This window comes from Salvelinus alpinus, chromosome 11 (genome assembly GCF_045679555.1).
Source record: "Salvelinus alpinus chromosome 11, SLU_Salpinus.1, whole genome shotgun sequence".
In the NCBI taxonomy this organism is placed as follows: Eukaryota; Metazoa; Chordata; class Actinopteri; order Salmoniformes; family Salmonidae; genus Salvelinus; species Salvelinus alpinus.
In genome coordinates, this window is record NC_092096.1 from 55975645 (window position 1) to 56002607 (window position 26963).

General features: G+C 44.3%; 1 protein-coding gene and 1 long non-coding RNA gene across 6 annotated transcripts in view; one reads left to right on the forward strand and one right to left on the reverse strand.

The window, feature by feature from the left end:
* LOC139534475 (uncharacterized) lies at positions 1-13189 on the forward strand. Its single transcript, XR_011666952.1, has 3 exons — positions 1-679; positions 12503-12600; positions 12688-13189. It is a non-coding gene; the product is annotated as an uncharacterized lncRNA (long non-coding RNA).
* The window catches only part of LOC139534473 (RNA-binding protein FXR1-like), a 25966-nt gene continuing 2167 nt past the window's right edge, over positions 3165-26963 (reverse strand). For 2 of the 5 annotated variants that reach the window (XM_071333647.1, XM_071333646.1), the window contains 16 exons: positions 25713-25765; positions 22883-22976; positions 21810-21896; positions 19013-19161; positions 18535-18628; positions 18185-18301; positions 17885-18055; positions 17674-17752; positions 17285-17442; positions 16591-16677; positions 7741-7969; positions 6830-7009; positions 6328-6528; positions 6109-6213; positions 5838-5923; positions 3165-5749 (listed from right to left, as the gene is read on the reverse strand). In XM_071333647.1, the coding sequence (XP_071189748.1) occupies positions 5642-5749; positions 5838-5923; positions 6109-6213; positions 6328-6528; positions 6830-7009; positions 7741-7969; positions 16591-16677; positions 17285-17442; positions 17674-17752; positions 17885-18055; positions 18185-18301; positions 18535-18628; positions 19013-19161; positions 21810-21896; positions 22883-22976; positions 25713-25765 (1998 nt within the window). In that variant the 3' untranslated portion in view covers positions 3165-5641. The remainder of the gene's footprint in view (positions 5750-5837; positions 5924-6108; positions 6214-6327; positions 6529-6829; positions 7010-7740; positions 7970-16590; positions 16678-17284; positions 17443-17673; positions 17753-17884; positions 18056-18184; positions 18302-18534; positions 18629-19012; positions 19162-21809; positions 21897-22882; positions 22977-25712; positions 25766-26963) is intronic. The other 3 variants (XM_071333650.1, XM_071333648.1, XM_071333649.1) reach the window with 3 other exon arrangements.

Genomic DNA, 26963 nt, shown 5'->3' on the forward strand with positions numbered 1-26963 from the left:
CAGAGCGACTTACAGTAGTGATGCATACATTTTCATACTATTAGTTTGTTTTGTTTTTTTGTACAGCCCAATCAAAGCTATGGTAGATATAACGTGTTTTGACGTCATTTTATCTATGGCCAATGACCTTGAGCCTTCTTGGATGGGAACTTCTAATGTAAATCTATGCTGCGCCAATCACGGCGCATCTAGAGAACATTACCAACCCCTACGCTCTGTATTTTCCGCTGGCTGCCCCACCACAGGAAGCACTGAGCTAGGCTGAAACACCTGCATTTTGGCACTTACTCAAAAAAAGAAGCAAAAAAGAGACCATGTTTGGATGCGGCTTTATTAACTCAATTATAATTTTTTATTGGTTGCAAACTGATATGTGACACGTATTAATGCCAAAATAACATGCAAAACAGGCAAAAAAAATTCTAGAGCACCACCTGCCCCGAATGACAGGTCGCCACTGTGTAAGTGTGACTCCCAATTGTTGACAATACATGCTCTAATTGCATATTATGTGCCCCCTGTGACACGCTCGACGCAGCTGCAAGAGGCTACATCCAACACTACCACACAGCCGGGCCAGTGCAGAGCGAGGGACAGCCGGTGACCTGCCATTGACAACCGGACCGGCCCTTGACTAACGACCCCTGCTCGGGAGGAAGAGCCAAACGAACACTGCTCCGTGAGTGTTTATTTGCCCCAGACAGTGCAAATAGTTAGCCTATAGCCCTAAATCCTAGCCTTTTTTATACCTTTCTAATCGGGCTGTAGTGACTGTATTGTAAAAGCTGAATTTATAATAAAGAACCTTTGATTGAACTTTTGGCCTCCCTGTGTGGCTGTTTTCCGTGGTATCTTAGAACTCTGTCACATTCATTAGTCGGATTCCATTTTAAAACGTCTTTTGCAAAACGTTTTGCAACAGAAACCGTTTACTCAACGCTCAACGTGACGTAAAAGCGGTTAGGTTCTTAAATGGAAGTTATAGTTTCCACACGTTGGCATTCCAATCCGAATAGTCTGCAATGTGTTTGGGACAAGCTCAGCTGCACATCTATACATTATCGATTCTTCCACGCTCTAAAGTGGAGTGAAGTCCACAGGGTTCCTTCCAACTTCTTCCAGCCGTTTTATTTTTTGGAAGACTCAATTGAACTACAATTTCAGTTTAAGAACATTCGTTTCTGTTGCCAAACGTCTTGCAACAGAATCTGACTAATGAATACACCACCGATTCCCTCTTGGGCAGGTGTACACTGCTGCCCCTTGTTGGACTAATTAGGATCTGCCACCTAACTACTGTAGAGGCAGCCTACACAACTAACTTACTTTACTCAAATCTGGGACATGATCAACCTTGGGGAGCTACTATCGCTGGGTTTATTTTTTCCACTACTTGGTATTGACATCAGATCTTTTTCAGAGCTGATCTGATTGGCCAAAAGACCAATTAGTGGAAAAAATATAAATTGGGCTGCCTGTCTAAACGGAGCCTGTACTGGTTTCATAGTCACCTGGCCATTTATAAAGTTCATCCTTTCCATTGCTGGCAGTCTTCCCCAGTCTCCTGGCTACAGCATCACATCCCTCCTGGGTTCCTTCATCCACAGAACAGGCTGCTTAGACAGACTCTGCATCCTTAATGGAACACTTTTCCCTATATAAACACTGAACAAAATATAAATGCGACTTGTAGTGTTTGTTTCATGAGCTGAAATAAAACATCCCAGAAATGTTCAATACGCACAAAGCTTATTTCTCTCAAATTTTGCACACACACATTTGTTTACATCCCTGTTATTGAGCATTTCTCCTTTGCCAAGATAATCCATCCACCTGACAGGTGTGGCATAGCAAGAAGCTGATTAAACAGCATGTTTACACAGGTGCACCTTGTGCTGGGGACAAGGCAACTAAAATGTGCAGTTTTGCACACAACCCAATGCCAGTTTTGAGGGAGCGTGCACTTGGCATGCTGACTGCAGGAATGTCCACCAGAGTTGTTGCCAGAGAATTTAATGTTAATTATCTATCATAAGCCACCTGCATTGATTTAGAGAATTTGGCAGTATGTCCAACCGGCCTCACAACCACAGCGTTGTGTGGGTGAGCTGTTTGACGTCAAAATTGTTAGGAGTGCCCTGTGGTGGTGGGATTATGGTATGGGCAGGCATAAACTACGAACAAAATTGCATTTTATCGATGGCAATTTGAATGCAAAGGTACCTGACAAGCTCCTGAGGCCCATTGTCGTGCCATTCATCCACCGCCATCACCTCATGTTTCAGCATGATAATGCACATCCCTATGTCGCAAGGATCTGTACACAATTCCTGGAAGCTGAAAATGTCCCAGTTCCTCCATGGCCTGCATACTCACCAGACACATCCCCCATTGAGCATGTTTGGGATGCTCTGGATCGATGTGTGCTCCAGTTCCCTTCAATATCCAGCAACTTCACACAGCCATTGAGAATTGGAACAAGATTCCAGACCACAAATTAACAGCCTAATCAACTCTGAAGATGTTGCACTGCATGAGGCAAAATGTGGTCACACCAGATACCGACTGGTGTTCTGATCCACGCCCCCTACCTTAAAAAAAAGTGATCTGATCAACAGATGTATATCTGTATTCCCAGTCAGATGAAATCCATAGATTAGGACTTACATTTATTTCAATTGATATTTCCTTAACTCAGAAATTGTTATATATATATATATATATAATGCCATGAGACTAACAAGATCCAGGGTGACGTGCTGCCTCAGCCATAATGGACCAGATCTAAATGCTCAGCGACTGCTTTTTTTTCTTATTAACATAAAGCCCCTTTCTGTATGTAGATATTATCAATGTAAGCTGCTGTAAAACAGGGCTTCCTAGGGCCCCCCGGGAGCACATTTTGATTTTTTCTCCTAACACGACACAACTGACTCAAAACCAACTCAAACTTTGAATATTTTCAATCAGCTGTGTAGTGCTAGGGCGAAAACCAACCCAGGACAGAGTTTAGGGGAATTCTGCTGAAGGCTATCAATGTAAAGGTTGGCATTAGACTAACCTATTCAATTGACATGTCATCAGGTGAGTGATAACGGGGATTTCAGTTATCAGTCCAAGGTTTGTGTGTCAAATGTTCTTGATTTAGCCAAAGGGACAAATGCTTATCAAACAATGAAGTCCTTTATTGCCATCAGAACATGTGTGAAGACCAGCCTACCTGACACTGAGGAGTTGACAGTACCTGAACAGTACTACTAGCATACACACACAGAAAGGGTCAACATTCTCTCCACCCAGAAAGACCTGGGGAAAGTGAGCCACAAGCGGCAGATAGTATTAAAGACAACGGAGTGAGGTATACATTTCACACTATAACAAGACAAAATCCATTTTTCTCAATCCTACATGCAAGCATGCACAAATGAACCAAAGATAGAAATAATCAACGCGCCGCTGACGCATTAACACGCAGACGGTTGAAACGAAAGGGGTTAATCAATCTGGGTGACTTTAATTCAGTAAACACAATCCAACTAGCCTCAATACTTGTGTGAACATCTATCATGCTCAATGTTACACTGAGTATTACAATAAGTATTTAATGAGGGTAAGAAACCATTACACTAAGGAGATGGGGGTTTATTTTATTCTTAGTCATCCTTGTAAAAAGGCAGCCATATTGTGGGTGAATTTGAGTGGTGGAAAGGTATTCCGAAACCACAACAGTACTTAAGTGTCTACGGTATGGATTCTAAAACACATTCAAGGTGGACATTAGCAGCAGTTCTAGTAGCGGATAAAATAATGGTGAAACTGAAACGTGAACCCTCTCCCTCGTGCAAAGCTACTGCTGAATGATCATGCAGTTGGTTTGTTGATTGTTTTAGAAAAATAGTGCAAACTCAGACAGAAGAAATCAATCAGTTCATCTCAAAAGATAGTTGATTTCATTTCCATTTTATTTCATATTTTCTATGTGGAAAGAACAAAACGCAGTTGAGAGAGGTAACCAAGACAGTAACATGAGCCACCAAGGGTTTCTGAGTCACTCCCACCCCCACCCCCCCCCGCCACCTTTAGGAACCGGACAACCATCTCGCTTATTATTCATCTCAAAACACTGTCATTTCTCCTTTGACCGCAACACACAGTCGACCACACTGACTGAACCCCTCCGCCCGTGACTGAATTGCAACAGTGTCGCGGTGCGGTCGTGCATCTGTGTAAGCTCGTGTGTATATGGCTCTACTCATCCCTTTTGAAGCTGTGCGCATCACAGTCAGTCTGCCTGTCTCCTCCCCCAGCCACGACCACAGGGAACATTCTAGAAGGGTGAAACAACGTGGCTCGCCTTCAACCGTCTACCTCCCTTCCCTCGTGGCGTGTGCGTTCAGACCGCCATTCTGCAGTTCACCCAGGCATTAGTAAGTGAGGCTGGAAGCTAGAGCGCCGTGCTACCCTACCTCTCTATTCCACACTGCTAGTGGGCCATGAGAAAAAGAGGCACTAAAATCCTCATTTGTTTAAAGTCTAAATCGATCCATATATCATAAAGTCCTTAACCTCTCATTGTCTGTCGGTCAGTCAGTCTGTCAGGATGTATAGGGACAGCCCTGGACACTAGCGTCGAGCATGGGAGACGGGAAGTGATGCAACACTTCCTCCTACCCGCCCGGCCAAAAGAGCGGCCTCGCCTGCCTTTGTGACCTCACCACCGACCCAGGGCTATGTTCCAAGAATCCAGTGTTCTCCCCCCGATTTTAATCCTGTGGTTGCCAGCTCTCTCAACTGTGCACACGTACGTACAAACACAATCTCTCACACACACACACCCACCCACACAGCCCAAACGCTGTCCAGTCCACTCTCACTGAGGACAAGCGCCTTGAATTTTTTGTTTGGCACCAGACTTTCTGGCCAGTCACTCGTTCCCTTGTTTTCTGTCCTACCACAGTTAACACCTCTGCACTCGTTTAACTCCCATTCCCTCACTACTGGTCTGTTCTCTTTGAGCAAAAATAAAATAAAAACCTCTTTCCTGTGACACAAAACTCAACAATGAACTTTTTCAAATTCAAGGCACAATGTCGATCAATAATCACATCCGTCTGTCCGTCATCACCAACCGACATTTAGGCCAGGGTACGTAGAACTCCTGACACTTGTTCTTCACCGCTTGGACTCATCCGCCTATTCCTCCCTTTCTCCAGCTGGCATCTATCCTCCTCAACTTTTAGAGATGCTTCTGTTTGAATGGGAGAGCGACCACAAGTCCAAACCAGTGATAACATTAACAAACAAACAAAAAAATAATAATAATTGTCTCGTCCTGTTTGAGATTCAGTTCTCTTTTAAAATCAAGTCATATCCACCAGCCCTTTTGGCAAGCTAGTTGTTTTTTAAAATAAGCACTAAGTACTGATAGATAGGATAACATACACCGTTACGTGTGTTTAAGTAAGATGCGACTGTCGTTTTTTTGTACTTTTTCTCTCCCCCCTCTCACTCAAAGTATGAATCAGGTATTTTGTTGTTTTTCACTCATCTGTTTTAAGGTTTAAGTAAATGCAAGCAGGGACAGAGTTTGCCATGAAGTCTTGCTCTCGACCTGGGTTTTTAGGGGGCGGAACCTAGTCCTCTACGAGACGCCGTTGACCAGGGTCTCGCTGGGCATGGCCATGCCGTTGCTAGGGGAACGCTTGGAGGGCGCCGTGAGCTCCTCCTTCTTGGTGCTGCTCCCGTTCTCCTGGGGGAACAGCAGAGGGGAAACTGTCAGTTTAACAAGTTGCTATAAGCTGGTATCTTCTACGGTGTGTGTGTGTGTGTGTGTGTACCTTAGGCTCGGAAGCAGCAAGTGTCTCCAGGGGAAGGCTCTGTCGGCTCTGCGACTCGGCGCGGGATATGTAGTCTGCCACGGTCACTACAGACAAGAACCCAGAGAACAGTGATTTAAACAGGATATACTGTTTAATGACAAATCCAGCACAACACAGTGAGGAATGAGACTAAGGAAGGATACGGTAGACTCGATCAGACTACCATTTTCCTCTAAGGTCCAGACTGACAACAGGGAGGGAGGTTTGGGACGTCTGACACACTGCTCACCCTCGGCTGGCTGTCTGTCACGGCTGAGGGATCCTCCCTCGGGGTGGTTGCCGCGGTTACGGCGGCGGCGGCTCCTGTTGCGGCGCTGGGGTCGGCCCTCCTCATCTGATAAAGGTGAGAGAAAAAAGAGGAAGTATGAGAGACGTAACTTTAACTTCAAACTAGTCAGCATAACTAACTGGTACTCGACAAAATGTCCGCCCTCTCCAGACTTCCTACCCAGTCCGTTCTCGTTGGGTCCGGCCTGGCTGTCTGACTCTGTGGCGGCGGCGTCCATCACGCTCGGCTCCTGGTCGTTACGGCGACGGCGGGAGCGTCTCCTGCGGTCTACTCCTCCCACTCCCTCGCTGGTGTCCGTGTCGCCCTGCTCACTCTCACCCTCCAGCAGGGAGAACGGGTTGCTGTCCGGGTCCCTCAGCACTGACCAGGAGAGAGGAGAGAAAGAGAGGCCTAGCATATCAAACTGTACCACCTTCCAGTCGTAATGAAGGAAAACTTGACCATTAGGTTTGACCTGAAACATCCCAGTATCACCAAGGACCAATTTGATTCATTACAGCACACCGGAACAAAACTTTGTTACAGAATACTCAAAAGAGCATTTCTCATTGGACAAGGTCACGAAGTCCCTCCCAATTTCAGTTTGTTTCCTTCTATTTGGTGCACAATGAATAGAACCCTGTACCCCATTTGGACTATTAATTAGCCTGCTGTACTGCACCTGAGCTGATCGAGTTGGTAGTCCTTGAGGCCGGTCCACCGCGACCCCGTCCGGTGTTGGCGCCACGGCCCCTGCCACCCCGACGGGAACCCCTCTCATCTCCGCCCACGCCTCGGGGCCGCTGGTCGCGCTCGTTAAGGTCCTCTGACTCCGAAGCGTTGGACTGCTCAGAGTTAGTACCTGGAAAACAGAGTAAGGGGCAGCTAGAGACTAAACTTCAACTGACAACAGTATAGATTAGTATAGTAAGTTAGCAGCTGTTTTGTTCTGACAGAGAGATGGAGTGAAATGAACAGATGGCGAGAGGGGCGGGTGAAGGCAGGAATGAAGGAATGTGGAGTGTTTTGTACAAAACTGTAGTTTTTAGTCCCAAGTGTGTGTGGTGTACCAGTTGTCTCAGCAGAAAACCCATGAGAGAGAACACCAACTAGTCTGACTATTTGGTATTCACTGCAGCAAAGCACTTTACCAGATCGTCATGTCGACTGACGGAGTGTAGCCTGCAAACACTAAGTTCACACAGAACCAAACTATCCACTTGTAGTCAAAATAATAATTTGCCGTTTTAGATGGATGACTGTTTTATATCTTTACATTCTATTAATATGAATAGATAAGCCTCTCCTGACTGATATGAAGTAGGGTGATATGTATGACGCAGCACGGAGAAATCCTGGGTGATGGAGAACTTCATATTTGTGGAAGGGAGGGGGCGAGAGTTCAGGGTACAAGCAGACACTATTAAAATGTATGTACTCAGCTGTACACCTTCGCTGAGTAAACATTTGAAACGTCACTCAGAGTTCAGCCTCTTGTATGATAAATATGTTTGTAGATTGAGATATTGGTCTTATCAGATGATAGAATGCAGTTAGCAGTGAGGGATCATGGGAGTTGTAGTCTAGTCTCACCATATCCAGAGTACTGGCTGTTGGAGGGCCTGCGTCCTCGTCCGCGGCCTCCGTAGGTGCGCGAGGTGTGGAGGTTGGTGGAGTTGCTGCTCTCGTCTGTCAGGTAGCCCTTCTCCCTGTCCCCGGGGCCGGCGCCCCCGACCCGACTAGGGGGGGCACGGTACCCCACCCCGATCTGACGGAGCTGCTCGTCAATCTGCAGCCGCTCCAGACGCAGCTGCTCCACTTCCTGTTAGAGACGGACATGTTAGGGCATATATCATTGGGTAGATTCCTATAGGGCAGAGAGACAGAGGTACATGTTAGGACATAGTGACTATAAAAAGTCTACACCCCCTTAAACTTTTCACATTTTGTTGCGTTATGAAGTGGGATTGAAATAGATTTAAATTATGTCAGTCGCTAGGCTTCCATCCAATTTGGCAGATTTTCATGCGAATATTCTCAAATTGGCGTAAAACAATGCACATTATCCCACCAGTTTTTGCGGATAAAAGGCTGTGCGTGATGACAGTGCACACAAATAACATTTGCCATTAAATTCCCATGTACCGAATGAAAAACACAGGTTAAAATGGGTTTCCATCACCTTTTCAACTCTGCCGGTTGCATTGCCAATGTGCCAACTCTGGTCTTGGCACATGAACTCTAGCCAACAGCTTGCAGAAACAGTGCGGGTAGGCTAACTACATTGAGATTGTTATGGAGAAGAGCGATATTATTTGCATTTGTCAAACAGCAGCCAAGCATCGATCATCATGTCGCTAGAATAAGACCCTCGATATTTATTGGAAAGGAGGATCAAGCTCATCACCGTGCACATTCACTGCCCTGTGAAGTTCATCACTTATTTCATATGTAGCCCAGTAAACTGCGTGGTTTCACCGAGTCGTAGTGGGAGGACCACACAACATAATGCGTTACTCCACGTTTACGTCGATATGGTTATTATATCAATATTTGCACATTAAGTCACTTCTGCCATTTCTCACAATTCATTTTACACACAAAGATCCCACCATGTCAAACAAACTAATTCTGTCTGAATTTATAAAATTGTACTTGCATCTCATGTTCCCATCAGAACGGTCGTGACTTTTTTCATGCGTCAGGTAAATTCGACTGCATGAAATGGTTGGATGGAAATGTGGTTACTGAACTACACAAAATACAAATTAAAAGTAATAACTAAAATAGTCATAGCATAAGTATTCACCCCTTTATGCAAGCCAGAATTAGTTCAGAAGTAAAATGTGTGAAATAGGGGTTATGACTTTTTATCGTGTCCCCCATACAAACAGCTGTACGGTCCGTCAGTAAAGTATGGAATTTCAAGCACAGATTCAACTACAAAGACCAGGGAGCTTTTCTTAAAGCCTCAGAAGGGGAGTGATCAGTAGATGGGTAACAATAACATCCAACATTGAATAGATCTTGAAGCATGGTCAAGTTAATAATTGTGATTTATTAAACCACCCAGGACACATTAAAGACGCAGTCATCCATCTGAACTGAGCTGCAGGACGGGAAGGAAACTGCTTAGGGATGTCACCATGAGGCCATTGGTGATTTTAAAGTAGCTAGAGTTCAATGGCTGTGATTGTAGAAAACAGAGGATGGATCAACAACCTTGTAGTGAAGTCACAATAATGACCTAAATGACAGCTTGAGAAAAATAAAAATTATACAGAATATTTCAAAACATCAAATGTTATTTGTCACATGAACCGAATACACACACACACGTTCAAAAGTTTGGGGTCACTTAGATATGTCCTTGTTTTTTTTTTAAAGAAAAGCACATTTTTTGTCCATTAAATATCAAATTGATCAGGAATACAGTGTAGACATTGTTAATGTTGTAAATTACTATTGTAGCTGGAAACAGCAGATTTATGGAATATCTACATAGGCGTACAGAGGCCCATTATCAGCAACCATCACTCCTGTGTTCCAATGGCACGTTGTGTTAGCTAATCCAAGTTTATCATTTTAAAAGGCTAATTGATAATGGGCCTTGGTACGCCTATGTAGATATTCCATAAGAAAATCTGCCGTTTCCAGCTACAGTAGTCATTTACAACATTAACACTGTCTACACTGTATTTCGGATCAATTTGATGCTATTTAAAAATGGACAAAAAAATAAATAATTATTTTAAAAACAAGGACATTTAAGTGACCCCAAACTTCTGAACAGTGTGAGTGAGTGAGATATATCACACACACAGTGAAATGCTTATGAGCCCATAACCAACAATGCAGTAATTAAGAAATTTGCTAAATATTCTAAAAGGAAAAAGAGTAACAATAACCAGGCTATATACAAGGGGTACAGGTAGAGTCAATATGCAGGGGCACAGGTTAGACACGGTAATTAAGGTAATATGTAGGTAGGGGTAAAGTGGCTATGCATAGACAATAAAGAGGGTAGCAGCAGCGTATGTGAAGAGTCTGAAGGAATGAGAATGTATGAGTGTGTGGCGTCAATATGCGTGTGTTGGAGTGTCAGTGCATTTTGTGCGAGTGTGTGGTTAGAGTTCAGTGAGTGTACATCGAGCCTGTGCAAGAGTGTCAGTGCAAAAAATAAGGGGCTCAAGGCAAATAGTCCAGGTTGCCATTTGATTAACTGTTCAGTAGTCTTATGGCTTGGGGGTTATAAGCTGTTCAGGAGCCTTTTTGTCCCAGACTTGGCGGTCTGGTACCGCTTGCCGTGTGGAAACAGAGCAGTTTGACTTCAGTGGCTGGAGTCTGACTATTTTTAGGGCCTTCCTCTGACACCGCCTGGTAGAGGTCCTGAATGGCAGGAAACTCTGCCCAAGGGCAGTGTGGAGTGTAGTAGAGATGGCATCATCTGTAGATCTGTTGGGGTGGTATGCAAATTGGAGTAGGTCCAGGATTTCTGGGATGCTGGTGTTGATGTGAGCCATGACCAGCCTTTCAAAGCATTTCATGGCTACAGATGTGAGCGCTACAGGGTGGTAGTCATTTAGGCAGATTACCTTGGCGTTCCTGGGCACAGGGACAATGGTGGTCTGCTTGAAACAAGTAGGCATTACAGATGGTAAGGGAGAGGTGGAAAATGTCAGTTGGTCAGCGCATGCTCTGAGTAAGCATCCTGGTAATCCGTCTGGCCCTACAGCTCTTGTGAATGTTAACCTGTTTAAAAAAGGTCTTAAAGTGGTTGCTCCACTAAAAAAAGTTTTGCGATTATGCTGCGGTACTTAGAGGTAATTTAGTACAGTACCCTGCGTCACCACCTCATTGCTCCAGACCAGCGCAAGGGGGAGTTAGAGCACTGATTATGCTTTTGGGTCCCAAGCTACTGTGTCTCTGTAGTACTGTAGCCTACTCCTGACCAGTCACTTTGTACAGCGCCTTAGTGGCGCAGCGGTCTAAGACACCGAATCGCAATGCAAGCTGTGTTGCTACAGATGCTGGTTCAATACCTGTGCTGGCATCGACTGGGAGACCCATGAGATGACTGCAGGTTTTTGGTTTCTCGCCCTCTAAAAGAAACACAATTCTAAATAAAAGCTGCCTTTATTTACAAATTAGTAACAATGTCTCACCCCATGTTCAAGAAATACCCCCCGCAAGTTATTTGAAAAGTTATATTTTTTTAAACAGTGATTATTATTATTATTCATTTTGAATGATATAAAAGCCCCTTGGATATTCTCACAGATCTATTATTAACCCTGTTATTAGCAGGACAATATATATATATAAAATAATGGTAATGGCACCCAAGTGGCGCAAAATGGGATTGCTTTGCAGTTCTCCAGCTGTATCCACTGAAATAGCAGTGGGCGCGCGAGGTTCAAGGCACGAGGGCAGGGGATGGGCCGCAGAGCCACGCACAGAAGACAATCCTAGCCCATGGGGAAGGGAGGAGGAAGGTGGAGGGGGGGGGTGGACCCCCACTCGGTAGCACAGAGCAACACTTAAGGGGCATTGCGCTAATAATGGAGCTGACTAGGGAAACGTTCCCGCTGTTCTTAGTGCCAGTCTGCACGTTCAAACTAAAACAATGTAACTAATAATGGCGCGAAAAATGCCCCTTAGATATTAATTCGGAGGGCAGATATGGTTAAATATTAAAAGCATTAGACCTCTCACTAAAGGCATAAAACAAAAGTTTATTTTTATTTTTTAAATGACATGAAATGCACACATTTGTAAATCCCAAAATCTGAAAGTAATTGAAAACGTAGATACAAATGATTTGTGACATTGTGGTTACAATAAAGGCAAACAAAATGTAAACAAGACGCTGTGTTTTATTTACATTAGCGAGGGACAGCTGGTGGCATTTTGAAAACAGGTTTTCAAACACTTGTAGCCAGATTAGCAGGACACTCCTCTTTATAGCCCGGCTACTGTAGGTGTGAAAGTCACCTTTCCAGTACTCTTCACCCCGGCCCAAACTCCACCCATAACACAGTTACCATTCAAAAACGAGCTGTTTACCCCCTCCGCCCCCCAAAAAGGACATTGCAACCAAAGAGAACAGACATCGTTTTCATTAAGCCAGCTTCTTTCTATGGTGCTACCCGTTCCAGGGTTAGGATTTTGAAGAGGACTTGAAAATGAGCCGGAGCTGATCACCAAAACTTTTAATAAGTATTTTGGTTTCAGAGCATTTTCTATTAAAAAAAATGGATATTGCCTATCAATGTGTAGGCATACTGTGTACTAAAATCAATTAAATAAAGGTTAAATAAAATAAAAAAATAAAAACGTGAATGTGTTTTTGCAGAGAATAGAACCATGCTGACAACCATGCGTGGAGATCAGTGGACAAAGGGCTGGACAACACGCTGCACCGAGAAAAAACACACGGTTGCCAAGAAAGCGGTTCGTTTTGCTAGATTCTTAAAATGTGTATGTAGCATTAGTGTTGGAGTCAATTCATTCTTAATTGATCTTCTGTTTCTATCATAGGCCACTGTAAATCGATGGGGGCTCAGGGGTGGTACCATTCTGCTCATCTGATGAAGGTGCACATGGATCAGATTCAAACTTTGAAGACCGAGATCGAGTCATTGAAGGCAGACCAGCAGAAAGAGAAGCATTATCTGAGGGCAGAGATACGGGCGACAGCTGATGCATTGGTCCAGAGCGAGGCAGCATTGGTGGAGAATGACGCGTTGAAGAGGGCGAGGAACGAGATAGTTACAATCCATGCCAGGCACACCTGTGAGCTCTGGAACTCCACCTCCTACAGGCAGAGTCAACATACCTGGCGGGTTCATCAGGTCATCCTGACATTTCCATTCCTCTTCTGACAACAGAACTTGACCAACTGCTCACCGGGCAGAGCAAGGGCCACCCGGACCATTATGCTGTTCTGCTATGATATAAGCCACCTGCATTTGTTTAAATGCTTTATTATCCAAATGTAAAAGCATATACTGTACAATACTGTTTTTCTTCATCAGCATCTTCATCAGCATCTTTATACTTTCGTTAATAAAATAATGATAAAAATACTCTTTCAAAATGTAGATGTTAATTTAGTTATGGATCCATAAAATTACTGTGGGAATAAATATCACAGAACAGAAATATTGGAACAAAGTTGTCTAATGAAGGTAAACTAATTTTAGCTTACTGGAAAATACTATTTCAAACACACACACGGTCACGTTGTACAGCGCCATTATGGCTATTAGCAGGTAGCTGGACAATAGACTTGCCTAGGAGGGTAGGGGGAGAATTCTATCTTCAAATGTATTTCTTAGTTAGGTTGGCTGTATTACAACCAGCCGTGATTGGATTCAACTGAAATTGCAACCACCAGAAAAGATAAAACAAAGTATTATGCATCACATCTGACCGTGATTGGGAGTTCCATAATGCGGTGCACAACTGGCCCAGCGTTAAATGTCTTTCTAGCCATGATCCAACAACTTCACAGAGCTTGAAGAATTTCACACAAAAAAATGGGCAAATATTGCGCAATACAGGTGTGCAAAACTCAGACTTACCCCAAAAAACTCACGTCAAATCGCTGCCAACTGTGTTAACACATGTATTGACTCAGGGGTGAATATTTATCTAATAAAGGTATATTAGTTTTATTTCTCATTAATCCTTTAACACATTTGGAATTGTATTCCACTTGACATTAAAGAGTATTGTGAAGATCGTTGACAAAATTACAATGAAATCCATTTCAATCCCACTTTGTAACAATAAAATGTGAATAAATCCAGGGGGTGGGAGGTGTAGACTTTCTATAGGCATTGTATGTAAGATTCCTATAGGGCAGAGACCGAGGTACATGTTAAGTTAAGAAGCATATGTGTAGCTAGAATTGGAGTCGGAAGTTTACATACACTGAGGTTGGAATCATTAAAACTATTTTTTTCAACCACTACACAAATTTCTTGTTAACAAACTATAGTTTTGGCAAGTCGGTTAGGACATCTACTTTGTGCATGACAAGTTATTTTTCCAACAATTGTTTACAGACAGATTATTTCTTTCAAACTTAATGCCTCTTTGCTTGACATCATGGGAAATCAAAAGAAATCAGCCAAGACCTCAGAAAAACAATTGTAGACCTCCACAAGTCAAATTCATCCTTGGGAGCAATTTCCAAACGGCTGAAAGTACCACGTTCATCTGTACAAACAATAGTACGCAAGTATAAACACCATGGGACCACGCAGCCGTCATACCGCTCGGGAAAGAGACGAGTTCTGTCTCAGAGATGAACGTACTTTGGAGCGAAAAGTGCAAATCAATCCCAGGACAGCAAAGGACCTTGTGAAGATGCTGGGGGAAACAGGTACAAAAGTATCTATATCCACAGCAAAACGAGTCCTACATCGACAACCTGAAAGGCCGCTCAGCAAGGAAGAAGTCACTGCTCCAAAACCTCCATAAAAAAGCCAGACTACAGTTTGGAACTGCACATGGGGACAAAGATTGTACTTTTTGGAGAAATGTCCTCTGGTCTGATGAAACAAAAACAGAACAGTTTGGCCATAATGACCATCGTTATGTTTGGAGGAAAAAGGGGGAGGCTTGCAAGCCGAAGAACACCATCCCAACCGTGAAGCACGGGTGTGGAAGCATCATGTTGTGGGGGTGCTTTGCTGCAGGAGGGACTGGTGCACTTCACAAAATAGATGGCATCATTAGGGAGGGAAATTGTGGATATATTGAAGCAACATCAAGACATCAGTCAGAAAATTAAAGCTTGGTCGCAAATGGGTCTTCCAAATGGACAATGACCCCAAGCATACTTCCAAAGTTGTGGCAAAATGGCTTAAGGACAACAAAGTCAAGGTATTGGAGTGACCATCACAAAGCCCTGATCTCAATCCTATAGAAAATCTGTGGGCAGAACTGAAATGCATGTGCGAGCAACGAGGCCTACAAACCTGACTCAGTTACACCAGCTCTGTCAGGAGGAATGGGCCAAAATTCACCCAACTTATTGTGGGAAGCTTGTGGAAGGCTACTCGAAACGTTTGACCCAAGTTAAACAATTTAAAGGCAATGCTTCCAAATACTAATTGAGTGTATGTAAACTTCTGACCCACTGTGAATGTGATGAAAGAAATAAAAGCTGAAATAAATCACTGCATTATTCTGACATTTCACATCCTTAAAAATAAAGTGGTGATCCTAACTGACCTAAAACAGGGAATTTTCACTAGGATTAATTGTCCGGAATTGTGAAAAACTGAGTTTAAATGTATTTGGCTAAGGTGTATGTAAACTTCTGACTTCGACTGTATGTGGACTGGCAAACATTTATATGATTTGATTATTTATTTTGCAACATACAGGGACCCACCCATACTCATGGGCCCTGCTCAAAAGTAGTACACTACAAAAGGGAATAGGGTTCCATTTGGGATGCACATTTAGTAGGGAAAACCCCATCACTGCAGAGTTGACACAGCCTTAAGTCATGTGACTTTACCATGTGCAGCCGGTTGATGTGATATCCCAGTGGTTTTGTGAAATAAGCCATGCAAGAGCCAAACTCTAAATTCTGCAGTGTATACAAGGGGGTGGTCAGTTTAGGTGTTTTAGGGATTAGGCGTCTAAGGGATTGGGCTCAAGTGCAGACAGCAGTTTACTGGGAACTTTTGGTTAGGTGAGGTGGTTGAGGATGGAAGGGTGTCACTTCAGAATGCGACAGCTGCTGCCACTGAGCCTTGTGTGAGGTGGCTGACGATGGGTGAGGGGGTGCAAGGATGAGTAGAGGGTGCGTTATTTTTGGAGGCTAGGGTCCAGATATCCTGTAATCTACACCCCTACCCCTCGTCCCAACGCTGAGTAGGGGGCTATTTTTAGAAGCACAGGGTAAGGGCAAAATGGAGTCGCTCTCAGCAGCTTTCACATGAGGTAGGTGGAGGAGGGTGGGACAGGTGGCCGATCTGGAATGATCCGACACCTCCACCTTCTACAGACTGCATCTACTCCCCTCTCCCCATACAGAAGTGGTGGTGTGTGGAGTACACAGAAGAACACCAACCAGTGTAAGACAACGTCTTCCATGAGTGTCCACACAAGAGTAGGTAGACTAGAACTTGCCCCGGATTCAGGGTCAGATATTTTTTCCATTCCCTTTAACGGTTAAGATTAGGGGGGGTTGGGTAATCTGATCCTAAATCTGTGGGTAATGGGAACTCCTACCATACGTGTATATTCTGGCCATTGGTCCAAAGTATGTATGTATGCATGTATAAAGAATACACCAGGCATATAGGGTCAATATACATCTTAACGTGTCGTAACAGAGAGGGGTCCGGTGTTTAATTGACATGAGCAGAGGTCAGGCCTGAGAGCGGCGGTGACCTCTCCCCTCTGTGTGCGTCTCACCTGTAGGTAGGCCACGTGGTACTCCAGTAGGGCCTGGGCGTTGCTGATGTTCTCTTTAGTTCCCACAAAGACGAAGGGGACCATGCCCTGGAGAGAAGGAGAGTGTAAGAGAGTGGACTGGTAGACTGTTGCACTTCATTTTACATTTGGAGGTGGGCGAGTCCTGATGTTTAGTCATGGAGATTTGGAAACATTTGTGCATTTCCATAAGGGGCAAAGAACTGGTGTCTTTAAATTGATGTAGAAATACATAGAGGTTTCTCTTTGAAGGGACATTTTTTGAAAATAAAGTGGGTAAAAGCACACAGAACAACAGTGATATACACCAAACGATGGAGCGGGCCCAGGCAATCCCCCCTAGAATAGGTAATGTACAGTACAGACATGCAGAGGAAACTGAAATGGGACAACTGACAGCGTCGACAGACCGAGCCTATGGATTGCAAAATTCTGGTTACTTTCCCAAAATTCTATAAATCCCGGGTTGAAGGATTCCTGGATTTCCTGTTAATTCTTTCCGGAATCCGTGAATATTCCTACTTGGAAGTCTGGAAAACCTGGGACTTTTAGGAACGTTACCGGTATTGTGCAACCTTACAACAGACAGAGTTGGAAACAGAAGCGGTAGCTAGCACCCTGTTAAGGTTACAGTTGTTTGGTACGGTTGTTTGGGCGACCGCAGCACTCCATTCACCTCTTGTTTAGGGGCAGTGTCTTCTCTGCCAGCCCCCTGCCTGCCTACCTCCTCACGGGGAAGCTTTTTGTCATTGTCCCCCTCGATCCGGACCCGCACCACCCCCGACTTGTCCACAATCTCCTGGATGACTTTGCCGTTCTTGCCGATCACTTTTCCTGGGAGAGAAGAGTGAGAGAGGAAGAAGAGGGGGCATTTGGAGACCAAGGATTAGCTGGATGAATCCGTAAACATGGGCACCCTCATAGATATCATCCTGACCGACTTGCCCTCTAGTTTATATCAAATTATAAAAGATGCCACAATTCAGACAATCATTGTTTCTCAGTACATGTGTGTGCAGGAACTTTCCTGATTGACTAAATCATAGGGGTGGGGCGTCAACTCACCTACGAGGTTCCTGGGCACCTGGAAGTAGTCTTCTTTGAACTCCAGGAAAACCCTGGCCAGCTTCACTGCTTCTGGGTTCTGCAACGCAAACACAAAATCAATTCAACATGCCATTAAACACATACAGAGAGAGATAAAGGCTGACAGCCTACCACACACACACGCTGACACACACCAAGACCCCGCTCTCACCCCAACATACCCACCCACCTCTCCGTAGATCCTGAAGGTGCAGCTCTCCTCCTCCAGTTCGATGGCGGTGACACCAGGCACCTTCCTGGCCTGCTGGATGTTGGCACCGTGGGAGCCAATGGCCAGACCCATCAGGTCTTCCCTTACCTTCACCTCCTCCTGGTACGCAGATGCCAGCTGCTTACTTGTCTGGGGGACAAGGACAATAGGGTGTCTGTGTCTGTCAACATGTTGATGGCCAGTCTCCAAGTTACATTCTCAAGCGTGTTTGATTCTAACTGAATGAACATGAGGGGAGAAGTGTGTGTGTGTGTATACCTCAAGGTGTTTAGTGGCTTCTTCGTTGCGGGACATGAGCATGAGCTTGGTACGGATGCTGCGGAAGTGCATGTCGCTTAGGAGAGCAGCACGCTTCACTGTTGTCTCATTTGTTGACTAGAGAAAGCGGAAGTGTTAGTCTGAGAAAGCTGGTTAAAGAAGGGAAAAAAGGGGACATTACTAAAAAGGCTAGCCTTGTAGCACAGCTCTCAGAGTAGGAGAGCTGATCTAGGATCAGGTAATTTACAAATAATGAACTAAAAAAGGCAAACTGATCCTAGACCACTAAGCTTCTCAGAGTAGGAGTGCTGAATACAGGGCCTGAAAGCAGTAGTGGCTGTGATACTGACCAGCACGATGAGCTCGTGTGAGGCTGCACTGTAGAAGATGCAGTTGGCTCCAATGGCTTTCCTGAAGTCTTTATGGATGTTGTCGTTCGCACAGCTGTTGGTTAAAAAAGAAAGAAAAAGAACTTGGGTCAAACCACAGTTATTCACAACAACAGCGCACTATGTAGCTACTGTGAGAGGCTGATGGCCTGCCCAAAAGACAGCTCAAAGACAAAGCTCCGATGACAACATTTCAATGTGTATAACTGTCTAAACAAGAAACCCTTCACATATAGCACCCTATTCCCTACATAGTGCACCACGTTACAGAAGTAGCCTTCAATAAATAGGGAGCCATTTCCGGTGCAGCCAATGTACTCCAATGACTAGTGGAGTAACATGTTGCCTCTGGTCGTTCAATCTGAGTACAGTGCTACAGCGCCGCCCCAGTGGTGAGGCTGGTGTAGTGCACTGCCGGGGTCAGAGGTCAAACACTCACATGTTCCGTAGGTCTTCTGGGATGGCGATGGGGACCTTGTGGAAGGAGTTTCGGGAGGAAGGGCTGTTGGGGTTGACGGGCCGGATGCGTTCGTGCGTGACGATCTCGTTGTATGTGGCGTCGCACGCTGCGTACTCGATAACGTAGAACTAAAGGGTTGAAATAGAGAGACAAAGGTTCTCAGAGATGGCGAAATTGCAAGAGAAAGAAAATATTTAATGAATAGAAATAGACCCAGATTAATAAAAATATGGGTTAAATAACAAGGATCATTAAAAAAAATACAAAAAAATTGACAGAGCGAGGGCAAGAGAGAGAGATAGATGGAACTCCACACACCATGCTCGAAGGCCAGTATAAGAAAACAGCACTCAACACAAAGCTGACATTCCAAACCTTTATCACTGATCAAAATAGTGGTCAAATCCAGCATTAAGCCTCACTAAAGGCGTCCGCATGCTCCCCGTCCGAAACAGTTTGTGCATATATTATGACAACAATGTGACGCTTCTGTTCGTTTTGGCCTTCGGCAAGGTTTTTTGGGGGAACTGCTAATAATACTAGGTACATTTCATATTCACAAATGCAAATGGTCTAATTCAAAACCAAACTTTTTTCACTTTATAAATGAACTTAAACAATATGGCACTACTTTAACTAAAATGAAAAACAAAAAAGACAATTAAAACTTGTATTATTAATGAATATGATTTGTTTGTTTAAGATTCCTGGCAATGTAAATAGTTTGTATGTATGCTTGTTTGCATGCGACTATTCCTCTTTTTTTTGTTGATATTTGTTAATAATAAAAAATAATAAAAAAACGTTTTTTGGGGGGGGGGGGGCTGTTCGTGCACACAAACATTTCTCTCGAGCCAAGCAGAAGTTCGGAGCCGAAGTCCACGCTCCGTTGGTCATTAGTAGGGATTCTTCAATTAAGTGTTTGTTGTCATTCAACGATACTCGTTTTCATGCACATTGAGAAATAGGCTACAGCACCAAACATCTTACACGGAACCCAAACCGGCTGCGCACGTGCGCCATCGTGCGCTAGCGTGCATCATTTATTTTGCCCCCCACACCAAACGCGATCACAACACGCAGGTTAAAATATCAAAGCAAACTCTGAACCAATGACATTAATTTGGGGACAGGTCGAAAAGCATTAAACATGTATGGCAATTTAGCTAGTTATCTTGCACTTGCTAGCTAACGTTAATTTGTCCTATTTAGCTAGCTTGCTGTTGCTAGCTAATTTGTCCTGGGATATAAACATTGAGTTTTTATTTTACCTGAAATGCACAAGGACCTCTACCCCGACAATTAATCCACACATAAAACGGCCAACCGAATCGTTTCTAATCATCTCTCCTCCTTCCAGGCTTTTTCATCGTTTAACTTATATGGTGATCACATCTAAACTTTCATAGTATTACCACGACAACCGCAACAAAGTTCGTCTTTCAATCACCCACGTGGGTATAACCATTGAGGATGGCACATGGGTACCTGCTTCTATAAACCAATGAGGAGATGGGAGAGGCAGGACTTGCAGCGCGATCTGCGTCAGAAATAGGAATGAGTTCTAATTTAGCCCTTGGCGTCGCAGACGCTCGTTGGCACGCGTGAGCAGTGTGGGTGCAATAATTGAATAACATGGATTTCTAAATGTATTTTGCGATGCTCGCGCACGCGATGTGTTCGGTCTGGTCAGCATGTTAGACATAAAATTGCGCGACTTAGATCTCCTCTGCAAAACAGATTTCTAACAGATTTCTTAAATCATCTTAGATTAATTCTGACTACTTTGAGGAAGCATAGACTGGCTTCTTAAGACGAACAAACAGTTCCATTGCCGCTTTCTCTTTTTCCAAGAAAAGTTTTTTTTTTTTTTCAAGTATGCGAATACACTCGTTCTGTTGGCCTAGCCGAGTTTGGTACAGCGCCAGCCAAACTGAAGCATGCGGAAGGAAGCCTTAACACCTCCTCAGTCACATTCTACTGACCCAGGGTCAGTCTGCCTGTCTGGAAGACAAAGTGGTTGCGTCCCAATAGTGCACTACTTTTGAGAAAAGCCCATAGGGCTCTGGTTAACTGTGACTATTAAATAAAAAAAATAAAAAAAATGTAAAGTGTCATTTGGGACTCAGTGTGTCAGACAGGATAGTGTTTAATGTTAGTCGCTAAATTCCAGAATCAACCCTCGGCCCCTACTCAACAGCCAATCCAGAAGATCTGAGAGGATTGGATAGGTATATATAAAAAATATTTTTAAAAGGGTAGTAGCTTCAGCTTTCCTTCTCAAAGACTAGGTGGGATCTACAGAGGTGCTAGGGGTCAATATGGAATGTAGAATCTGTGTGTAGTCTAAGTGACTCTACAGTATGTGCCTGCCTGCTTTAAACAAGCCATGTGCTTCCTGCTGCATTAGTTATCCCAATTAGCCTACATTAGACTGCTGTGTGTGGGTCTAAACAAGGGATGACTGAGGGGTATCCCCCATAGTGGACGGAGCGGGTGTGTAAAACGCTGATGCATCACACAACATGCACATGACATTGCACAAATGACTACTTGGACTGATAGAGAACATTAAAAAGGGGACTATTTAGCAACAATACACCAAAGTCTTGGTTGAGATACAGGGATGTTCATCACCCCTTCACACAAGAGTGAGACCCGACCATGTTGCATGCAAGCACACAGAATATATATATATTTTTTTATCTCACACACACAGTGCCCCCCCCCTACCGACCCCATGCCGGCCCCAGCGTGCACCCGACCCCTAACTCACCAGTCCCTGACTCACCTCTCCCTTCATCATTCTCACCCGGGCCAGCCACCAGCCACATGGCTCCTGCTCGTTGGCCCTCGAGTACACCTGTTGAAGGGGTAGACAGGAGAAGATTATACCTGGACATACAGGTGTTTATACCTGCTCGGGTTGCAACATTCCAGTAACACAGAGGTTTTACAGAAATTCTGGATTTCCTGATTATTTCATCCTGCTTAGGGATGCAGACAGGAAGGATGATGCCAGAGCAATGATACCAGAACAATTACAAGACTAGGGAAAACTTTCTGAAATCTACCATGTAACATTAACCAAAAAGGTCAGGCAAAATATTTAGTAAAGTGATTATTGGGTGATTATGTAATGATATGATAAACAGTGAGATGGAGTGTCTCTCCATGGCGATGATGATTTGAGTGCTGCTGTGCTGAAGAATGGAATCCTAGCTGGCTAATCATGTCTAAATTGGACTGTGGTTAATCCGTCTCCACATTGCTCTGCCGTAGTGAACAGGACTCTGGGTAATCTCTCGACTGGCTGAGACCCGGGCTCATGGGTAGTAATCTCCAGCTATGAATGGAATCACAACGGAGGAAGCAAACTAAACCACTGATAGTGATATGGATTAATGTGTGGTATGGTATGCTTTATGACATCACATGTGGGTGTGTGGGTAGGGTCAGTGCTATCCGGGATCCTTGAGACATCCCTACCCTTACCTAAACTTAACCATTTTAACAATGTCAACTTTAAATGGGGTAGGGACTCCCAAGTATCCGAATAGCACGGACCATGTGGGCAGTGGACTAAACAGGAGGTAGAAACCAACCAAGGAAGGAGTTTCCACTGTCTTTCTGGGCAGGTCACACAGTGAGGAAAAACTCCTGGCCCTCAGAAAATAATGAGGGGAATTAGGTTGCAAAATTCCAGAAACATTCCCAAAATTCCCAGGTTTTCCCAGAAATCCCAGGTGGAAGACTGCTGAAATGTTTCTGGAATCTGTTTTGCAACCCTAGCGGGAGATAGCGGGATCTGGAGAATTTGGGGACATAACAACGATCGGGCAGAAGTACCTCCACCTCCTCTCCCTCGCCAATGTCCTTGTGGTAGTCGGCTGGGGGCGGCAGCCGAACGTCACTGAAGGGCAGCTGTCTCTCTGGTTGCCAGCTTTTTGGGGGGGGACAGAGAGAGAGAGGGGGAGATTGCAGCGAGGTGGAGAAGGCGAGAGAGACAGATGGGGAGAGGGGAAACAAACACCTTTCAGTCACAACAGTAGGAGAAACACCAGCTTCCTGTCATGTGATTTATGAAAGTTCACCTCCTGTCCAACACTTTATATTACATTGACAGACATCGCCACACCAGTTAGGTCCAGAATAAAGTCTGGGTGTGTGGTAAAGCAGGCTGATGGAGGAGCTATAGGAGGACGTGCTCATCGTAATGGCTGGAATGATACCAAACAAACACATGGAAACAATGCGTTTGTTCCATTGATTCCATTCCAGCCATTACAATGAGCAAGTCCTCCTATAGCTCCTTCCACCAGCCGCCTCTGGTGTGTGCGCATGTGTAGCAGAAACTTCCGGAACACAGACCCTAATGAAAGTACCAGAAAGAAACAGGAGCGAGACCCAAAAGCATGTCAAACCCTAACATAACTAAAGCTTAAGTGTCATTCTGCCTGAAGCAGTGTTCTCTAGCTGACAGACAAATCACTTGGTGACAGTTAGTCAGTGGGGGCCAGGAAGTGAGACTAATGCCGCGTTTACAAGAAGGGGAAAGCCATAAACCTAATAGAGTTACTGGATTACATATGGTAATGATTCTAAGACACCTATAATGTACATTAGATCATTTATCTACAGGAAGACTGTGTGGATGATAATCAAGAATCATATAAAACTAGGATATCCGGGAGGTAGTAGCGTGTCCTTTTACATAAAACACTCGAAACGAGAGCTCAGTCTAAAAACAGCCCACTGGACTGCGGCTGAGTTCAACCTACTGGCTTCAAATTCACAGAAAGACATTTATGTCAAATGTGAGGGGGGTTCATCACAGTTGTATTTAGGGATGAAACGGTTACCATTTTCACGATAAAATTCCTGACGGTTAGTATTACTGTTTCAAATTTTAATAATTAAAACCATGTTTGATTACCGAGGTTTGAGAAACTCGCGGTAAATACTGTCCAGCATCAACCAAAGTCAGCAACCGTCTGACGCGGCCGCAGCATGCAACGTGGATTTTGTTTTGTGTGGAAACATGGCGGAAGGCAGTGACAGGACCAAATCTGAAGTGTGGTCGTATTGTGGGTTTTACTAGAGTACTGAGAGAGCCGAGGGAAACTTAATTGAAGACGGTTCCCTGTCTGCAGAACATGCAAAAAAATAAAATTAATAATTAATAAAATAAATAGCTGCGAAAGGGGGCAACACTTCAAATCTCTTGAGTCATTTTCATGACCACCACCCACTACTTTATAGTGAATGCCAGGTAATTTAACTTTTAGCTCAATGCATGATGTGGGGACTTTGGAAAGGGGGAAAATGTCATGGTTTATCTAACTTGCTAATAGCTTGTCAATAATGTAAATTGAAGCCACCAGTGTTACCTACTCTTGTAAAAACACTACACGTTGTTCTGCTGCTGTATGCGTCGTGTGTATGCAGACTATTTGCCCATTGTAACATATTTTGTTCATTTCAAAATCGGCAGTCGACGACTTTTCTCCAATAGGAGAAACACTATCGACTCCTATATTTATGTCAATTGTTGGGCTCATTGCAATTTGTGTTGTTATTTTAAATGTCAACACCTGCACATTGGATTTGTTTACCTATGTATTGTTCTTACATGCACATTGCTTTACTTGTGTTGTTTTTATATGCACATTTGATTTGCTTACTTTTTAAATTTTATTTTACTAGGCAAGTCAGTTAAGAACAAATTCTTATTTTCAATGGCGGCCTAGGAACAGTGTGTTAACTGCCTTGTTCAGGGGCAGAATGACATTTGTACCTTGTCAGCTCGGGGATTTGATCTTGCAACCTTCCGGTTACTAGTCCAACGCTCTAACCACTAGGGTACGCTGCCACCCCAACTTAAGGTTGTGTTCATTAAAACCTAGGGAAACTTAACTCTCATGGCCACATGGTGCCATCTTTAATGTTATTATTTTAATGTTTATGCACACAAGGTGCATAGTGATGCTAATTGATTTTTGGTGACTATAATCGTGATATGAAATTTAAACAACGTTTCATCTCTAGTTGTATTATAGTCTAGCTAGCCGATATAGTGTAAAGGTCAACCCTATTTTGAAGTCAGTGGTTCAAATATGAACGAGAATGGTGTCAAGGAGCAGTAGCCAGCATTCTCATAGAAAGCATGGCTTGTCATTCATTCACGTAGTATCTCACAACCAGCTACTCCTACACTTCCACAAGGCAAGAGGACAGGAGGTTGTTGGAACGGCAGAGCCATCCCAAGAATGGCAGGGGCCACTGTCCAGCCCCCCTGCCTGCATACCATAGGGAACTATATTTAGCAGGGGACTATATTTATTTACAGAGTCAACTAGAGAAAGAGGAACAGGGGGTAGGAGGAGGGTGGCTAGCAAGATGGGATGGAACAGGACAGGGGGATATGAGTTCCAGAAAGAAGGGGGGGGGGGGGACTATAAAGGTTTTGTGGACAGCTGTGTCAGGACCACAGGTGGTTCTGAAACGGGGATTTCAGGACAGTAAAACTAGGCCAAAGGACTGGGGGAGAGTGACGACTTGAGTAGCGTGGCTAGACTGGTGATAGTGCGCAACTCGGACAGATCTTCTATGAGTCAGTAACCACACAAGCAGAGGGTCAACTCTACACGTTATGTCACGAGAGAGAATGAAAACTTACTTGTTTTCGAATACTATTGTGAGTGAGTCTTCGTGGACATCTTTGATGAACCCCTGAAAAAGAAGAGAAAAAACCCAAACGTTATTAGGCAAAAGTCTACGCCACTGACTGATGGGAGGGCAGAGGGACTAATGGGTAGACTCATAACCCATGAAAGGACTATGACTGTTACTGAAAAGACAGTGTAGCCATCTTGGGGACAGAGAAATATAACTGTGCTGGACATCCACATTTATTACAATAAAATGAGAGCTTTGTGTGTCGTCAGAGGGTAAAAACAGGTCTGACTACATGGGTATCAAAAGCACACACGACCGTCCCCACTGGAGAAAGTAATGCGATACCGTATCCTTGATCAACAGCCATTACGAGACCCCCTCCTCCAAATCTGTTCCTCATCCATCACAGTCAGCCATCCACAGATCTATCACAGTGCCATAAACTCTTCATCAGGGTGGGAGTAGAGCGGAGACATGGGGGGGGGGGGGGGGGGGTGCCACGGTGCTCAGTGTTACACTGCCTTATATGGGGCCGACGTCGCTGGCAGTGGCACTAGGGCCTGAGAGGGAGTGTCAGAGGCGAGGTGAGGGAGTTTCACCTGCTGGAAATGAAAGGGCCGGCACTTCCCAGGAAAACCTGCTTAGATTTCAGGAGGCAGTCTGAACGAGCATTAGGCTATGTATGAAAGCCCTTAGCATTAGATTCCCTCATATTACACAATCTCACAGTAAAACCTGCTTAGATTTCAGGAGGCAGTCTGAACGAGCATTAGGCTATGTATGAAAGCCCTTAGCATTAGATTCCCTCATATTACACAATCTCACAGTAACTTTACAGCTCTGCTGCCACTTTTTCAGGCCCCAGAGAGAGATGGCCAAAGAGCCAGATTGAACTGCAATGTCACAACACAAACAGCCACCTTTTGTGTCGCTGTCACTCAAAACTGCAAGCATGGGCACAGAGACTGGATAGGTAGTAGCTACCACAGGGGGGAAAACACTGTCCTGACAGCTGCTGTGATGGAAGAAAGGAGGTAGGCCTAATAGCTATATTCCATTACAGGGCCTACTGAATTAGCCACATGTGTTGTGTGATGTAATGAACAGTGTTCCATTCTACTACCAGGTCAAGGGTCAGGCAAGCCATTTGGCATGGCAGTCATGGTCACATGACCCCAGGAGAGCACAGAGGTTAGAGTGGTCATTCACGGCAGTACAGTGATGGCACTCCTTCTCCGGCCATGTGCTGTTC